General features: G+C 37.3%; 1 protein-coding gene across 1 annotated transcript; it reads left to right on the top strand.

Moving 5' to 3' along the window:
* Window positions 1–5299: 5299 nt before the first annotated feature.
* LOC114544324 lies at window positions 5300–5689 on the top strand. The gene has a single exon (XM_028562997.1). It carries the CDS (start codon window positions 5300–5302, stop codon window positions 5687–5689), a length of 390 nt encoding a protein of 129 aa, XP_028418798.1.
* The last annotated feature ends 386 nt before the right edge of the window (window positions 5690–6075 follow it).

The raw sequence follows: 6075 nt of genomic DNA on the forward strand, positions 1-6075 counted from the left end.
TTTCCAATAAACAACTGTCATTTGGACTCATTGCAGAATTTTGCATCACCTTTTTGCAGCGGTGGTACCACACATCCAAGCTCAGATGGTAAATCTTTTCTATCTTTTCTAATTGTACCACAGCAAAGAATCTGTTCCCTTAGAAGGTCTAATGCAAGTTGAACAGAACTAAACAAATTGTCAAAGTAAGCAAAATGCCATTTTCCACAATATGCTTCAAGTAAGTCTGTGACCACTCTAAGTAATAAACCATGTTCCTGCTTCCTTTCTTGTTTTCCAGTATAAATTTGAAAGTTGTTACAATAGCCAGTAGATGCCTTTGCATAATGCCCAGACTTTTATACCAACTTTGTGGGGTTTTTTTTTGTGAAGTGGTTTCTGTTGAGTTCATTTTATTGTGTCAAGGACAACCTTTACCATACTTCCAGCCACACCCTCCACCATGCCCACATCCTCTACCATGATCTGAAGAAGTCCCTTGACATTTCCTTCGGCCTTGTTGCCCATCACCACATCTTCTAGACAAGGTCTCAGGTACTTCCTCTTCTGTATTGTTTTCGGCACTACTGCTTTTATGCCTTGAATTATTCTTAACAAACGTTCTAATCATTAGTTTTGTGGTTCAAAAGAACCTTATTTTTATCACTAAAACGCAGACAAAACCGGTTTGCAGGCTCTGAGTAGAGAGCTGGGCCGATTAGACCCCTATTGGGGCTGCAATTAACACATGTTCTACCCGTTGTTCTATACATGTATTGACAACAACAAGAATCCCTTTTATTTGGCGCCAAAAGATGCACTAACATTAAATAACATACATCAAAAAGATGTTAAAACACATACACTAAAGCGAGATTAGACAATAACATAACATCTTCCCACTAAAGGAATGTACAATGTAGAGAGGCAAATATTGTTCAGCGAAAGCAAATATTGTTCAGCGATATCTCACAGGTTTATTTACAACTTGTCAAGATCTTATAACAGTACTTAATCTGGGCAGGCCCTCAGTAGACTGAGATGCAGGCAATGAGATCCGGTTTCGGTTGTTGCATATTTGAGAGAGGCAGCTCAGTGTGGTCATCCTGGTCATACTGAATTTATCCTTGCAAGGTAATAGATGACGGTGATTCCATCTGACGATGTTTCCTTTGCTGTTAAGGATACAATACGAGCGAGACTCCTGGCATTTTGCGACTACCTTTCAAACCTCATGCAATCGCTTTTTCCTGTTAACGCGCATGTGGACAACAGTTCCTGGTTCTATGTCTGGCAGATCTGTGGCGTGTTGATGTAAGGCCTTTTTGACATTCGCTGGGGTGATTTTTGGTGGACTTGGAAGTGTTAGTTATATTCAAGGACGGTAGGGTGATGCGAGATTGGTGCTTAAAGAGGCAGATTGCTGGAGACACACCATCAGATGCTGGTATCGTATTTAGATAAAGAAGGTGAGGTGTGGATCTTGGTTCGCATCATGTGCCTCCTTGAGCAACTTTTTCACTGTTTGAATCGCTCTCTCAACAAACCCATTTGCCTGGGTGAAGTGGGGGCTTGAACTCCCACTCTTTTGCAAACTGTTTGAACGTTTGGGCAGTATATTCTGGTCCGTTATCTGTGTAAACTTCTTTAGGTATACCATGACGAGCGAATCTTATTTTGTTGATGACACTTTGGGAAGATTTGTTGGTGAGACATTGAATCTTTATGTATTTTGAGGTGTAGTCAGTGATGATAACATAGTTACGTCCGTACAGCGTGAACAAGTCTGATGCAACTTTTGTCCCAGGTACTTCAGGCACATTGTGTTGGATGAGGGTTTCTTTTTGTTGCTGGTTACGGTGTGTCAAACAATGCGGGCAACTAGAGACAAGATCATCGATCTCAGAATTCATGCCTGGCCAATATATGTACTGTTGAGCTAGACTTTTACATCTGGCAATTCCATTGTGACCTTGGTGAATGATTTCTTTCAGTGTGGGGCGTAGTGAGGCAGGGATAATAATGCGTTGGCCCTTAAGCAGTAGACCTTCTTGTGGGTAATCTCTTCTTGGACACTATAGTATGGTTTGACTGCTGGAGGAATTTTGTTGGGGTTGTTGTGGCCAACCAGTTAGAGTAGCCTGCTTGAGCTGTTAAAGAACTGGGTCAGCAGCGGTCTCATTTTGGACTTGGGTCAGTCTTGCTGTGCTGATTGGTAAGGAATTGATCACTGAGTGGACGTGGTGGATTAAGTCTGATTCTTCTATTTTCGGATTCGGCATTTGGATAATGGCTTCAATTTTGCTTTGGTTGGGCTTGACGCCTTCCAGAGACATTGTGTGGCCAAGGAATGTTAGGGATGTTTAGGCAAGTACACATTTGCATCAATTGAGTTTTAACCCACCGGCACGAATTTGTGTAAGTACGTTTCTGAGGCGAGAGTCGTGTTTCTCCTTTGTTGTCAATCTGAGTCAACAACAATAAAGAGAACATTTAGTGTCTGACCTTTGTTTTTCAGTCTACCAATAACATTAAATAACATGCATCGCAAGGATGTTAAAACACATACACTAAAAGGAGATTAGAGAATAACATAACACCCTTTTTATTTAATCATTTACCTCCAAAAAAGTGCAAGATTTTGCACATCATCTCACTGCCCATTATTGTACCTAAACAATGTTCACTTCCCAAAATTTTATGTACAATACACGATAGTTACTACATTATGACCAACAACCAACATGCTAACAAGCCAGTCATTATTTATTGAGGGAGTACATGGATACAATGGGGATTTAGTCACAAGAATTAAGGGCCTGGAAAAGGCGGAAATGGTCATAAGCTATTGTACTATTTCAATTTTGGGGGGGGGGGGGGGGTTTGGTTAGGATATATTTGCAAGATTAGAAACAAGAGCTTGTTTACTAATCAGTGTGACTTTGTACAGTGACTTTAATCCCCGTGTTGACTCTGCTATTGCTATTACACCCCCCCCCTCCATCAATAACTAATGATTGGTCCCAAACAAACTAGTGAGGGTTAATATACCTTTGGCTGACATCACATTCTTGCCTTTGGACAAATTGGAAAAGGATAAAACCACAAAGCCAGTTTTCCGGGACATCTTCGCTCCATTTCCACTGATTTTTATCTTTTCAGTGTAGCACATTTCATCACCATGTTTAACCATCTAAAAAGTTAACAAAAACAAAATTAAATTAATCTTTGGTGTATACTGAACCTAAAAAGCTTTTGTACTGCTATGGTTTTACAATTTTAATCTGTGAATGCCAGATTCTATACAATATTGTTCTTAAATTACTGTATACTATTGTATGAATTAGAGATTTTCTTATTATGTAATATCATAACACATGGAAAATTAGTGATTAAATTGCAAGGAAGGCTTAGCTTGAAGGTATGCCCAAGGAACTTTTAGAAACCTTTCCCTTGGACAAATGAACATGAGACAATCATGGTATTATATCAGTCATTTATGCATATTTAAAATATTAGAATTTTAATCACCTGTTTAAAAGCTGGCTGTTTGGTTCCTTCTCAAAGCTTAACTGTGCTCCAGGCCATGGTCCTGCAGTTCTTGTAATACTGTATAAAGTATTAACACTTTGTCGACACTGTTTTATAAGGTAACTCTTTGGTAAGCTATCTTTATCTAGCATAGTTAGCTCATGATATGCAGCACCACTGACACAACATGAATCCATTAAGTAAACAATATTCTTTATTTTTTCTTGTTCTTCTGGAATGATTTATGTATTAGGGATTATCTTGGCTGTTTCGCTGAAATCAAAGCTAATCATATCACTGTTTGCTGTATCGGTTAACAAAAGTGTGTATATTTTAAAGAAGAATGACTCTAAAAAACCAAAGTACCATTTCTGTATTTGTTTTAATTTGTCTAATTTTTCTTTGCTTTTGAGTATAACTCACTTGATGTAAAGCATCTCCTTAGTTAGAATAGGAGGAGTCACAGTTGCTACAACAATCTGTTTTTTCCAGATACTGAATATAAGTTACTAATTCAGAGGTATTGGTTTCCAAATCTTGAATTTTTTCTTCAAGATAACTTATTTTTTGTTTATTTTCTCTTTCCAACATAACTTCCTGTAACAAATCCTCTGGTCTTTCCTCCAGATAAAACCTTAAATATTATTTTATTTTTGTGATTGTAGTTGACAGCTAAAAGTTTTATAATGTGTAGTGATATTTGTCATATCAAAATTCAAATTACACTTTCAAAAACACTTTTTGATGTTAAAGCGAATATGTAATGAACTTTCACAGTTGTTTTAAGCTAAAATTTATACAAGTAAACCGTATCCTTTATACCACAAAGCAAATACAAAATAAACAAACAAGTACCTTTCAAAAACACTTATAAGCTTTCATTTTATGAATTATTTCTCTTACACAACTTCCTTTTGAACTGTATCCATGTTCTTCTTAGTTATCTGCCATGCTTGTTTCTTCTCGTTTTATTTTTTTATGAAACTCTCTTACAATTACAATTTACGAATGAGTTTACAAAATGGAAGTCAAATAGCTGACATTCTGATTAAAATACAAACTTTCTGTCTTAGCCAATCAGAACCTTGTTGATTACCATGCAGTGGTTACTTGCACATGCACATAAGTGACAAAAAGGTTGAACCTCGACCGTGCACCGTCCAAGACGTAGAATTTGGATTCTGTTATGTTCTCCCAGGTTCCAGGTGTAATTCCTAATTTCGGAGCGAAAAATAATGACCAGTGTGATGCTGGCAATGGTGATGAATACTTGCAAGTAATTTTTGAAGTAACATTTGAAGTCCTGCACAAAATACTCGTCCAACTTCTTGCACCAATTCTTTATTTTGTTCTCTAGTACCAGATCTGGTTTCACTGAACAAATGAGAATTCTTTCAGGATATCCATCTCGTTTCTGGTGTAACAAATTATAGAGATCTAGAATAAAGATCAATAATGTAGTTCAATTATGTATTAAGATTGCTGCATAAAATGTCAATTGTGTGTGTTTTCAGTTTTCATTTAATTAAGACTTCTTTCAGGTTTAAAGGACACAAACCACTATAAGCTGCATATACAGTACGTGCCAAAAAAATGAGTCCAGACCTAATTTTGCCAATATTTGGAAAAGAAAGGTTTCTTCTAAAAGATAAAGTCGCTGAGCCACTTGTATATGCGCAGAATGATTGGCAATTGTCTTCCACAATTGTTTGTGAAACATTTCACAATATATGATTTATCGAAAAGTTTATTAAAGTCCTCTAAGTTAATGTATAGCACATAAGGAGATATGCCTAAAGATTTAAGTGAGGGAGTCAGAGGCCAAATTATTGCTCTCACTAACGAAGGTTACTCACAACAACAAGTAGCAGCAAAGTTGGGAGCGTCAAAAGGTGGTGTGCAGCGAATCCTGGAAAGGTTCAAAAAGACACAGTCTTATTCAAGTTTATCAAAACCTGGCAGACCACGTATTACAACACGGGAAGATCAGTTTATAAAACTGACTTCTTTGCGCAATAGACGAGCAACTGCCAGTGTCATTCAATCATCAATTAATGCCACCCGAGAGAAACCAATTAGCAAAACAACAGTAAGAAGAACATTAAATGCAAGTGGTCTGAAAGGAAGAGTTGCAGCTTCTCAACCATTGCCACGTCCAATAAATAAGCGGAAGAGATAAAAATTACAGCATAGAAAACTGGAAAAAAGTACTTTTCATGGATAAATCAAAGTTTGAAATCCATGGGAATAATCGCCGTGTTTATGTGAGAAGAAGAAGTGGTGAAAGATTGTCATCTCAGTGTCTGAGGTCATCAGTGAAGCACGGAGGTGGAAACATCCAAGTCTGGGGCTGTTTCAGCTTTAACGGTGTTAGAGATCTTTATAGGATAAAAGGCAATCTTGAAAAAAAGCAATACCATTCTATTCTCCAAAGGCATGATTTGCCATCTGGCAAGAGGTTATGCGGGAGAGGTTTTACCTTGGTACAAGATATAGATCCCAAACACAGCTCTAACTTTTGCAAAAAATATTTAAAGAACAAAGAAATCCAAGGTGAATTGAAAC

The sequence above is a fragment of the Dendronephthya gigantea genome, unplaced genomic scaffold (assembly GCF_004324835.1).
Source record: "Dendronephthya gigantea isolate DGI-Jeju-01 unplaced genomic scaffold, DenGig_1.0 000004F, whole genome shotgun sequence".
Classification (NCBI taxonomy): domain Eukaryota; kingdom Metazoa; phylum Cnidaria; class Anthozoa; order Malacalcyonacea; family Nephtheidae; genus Dendronephthya; species Dendronephthya gigantea.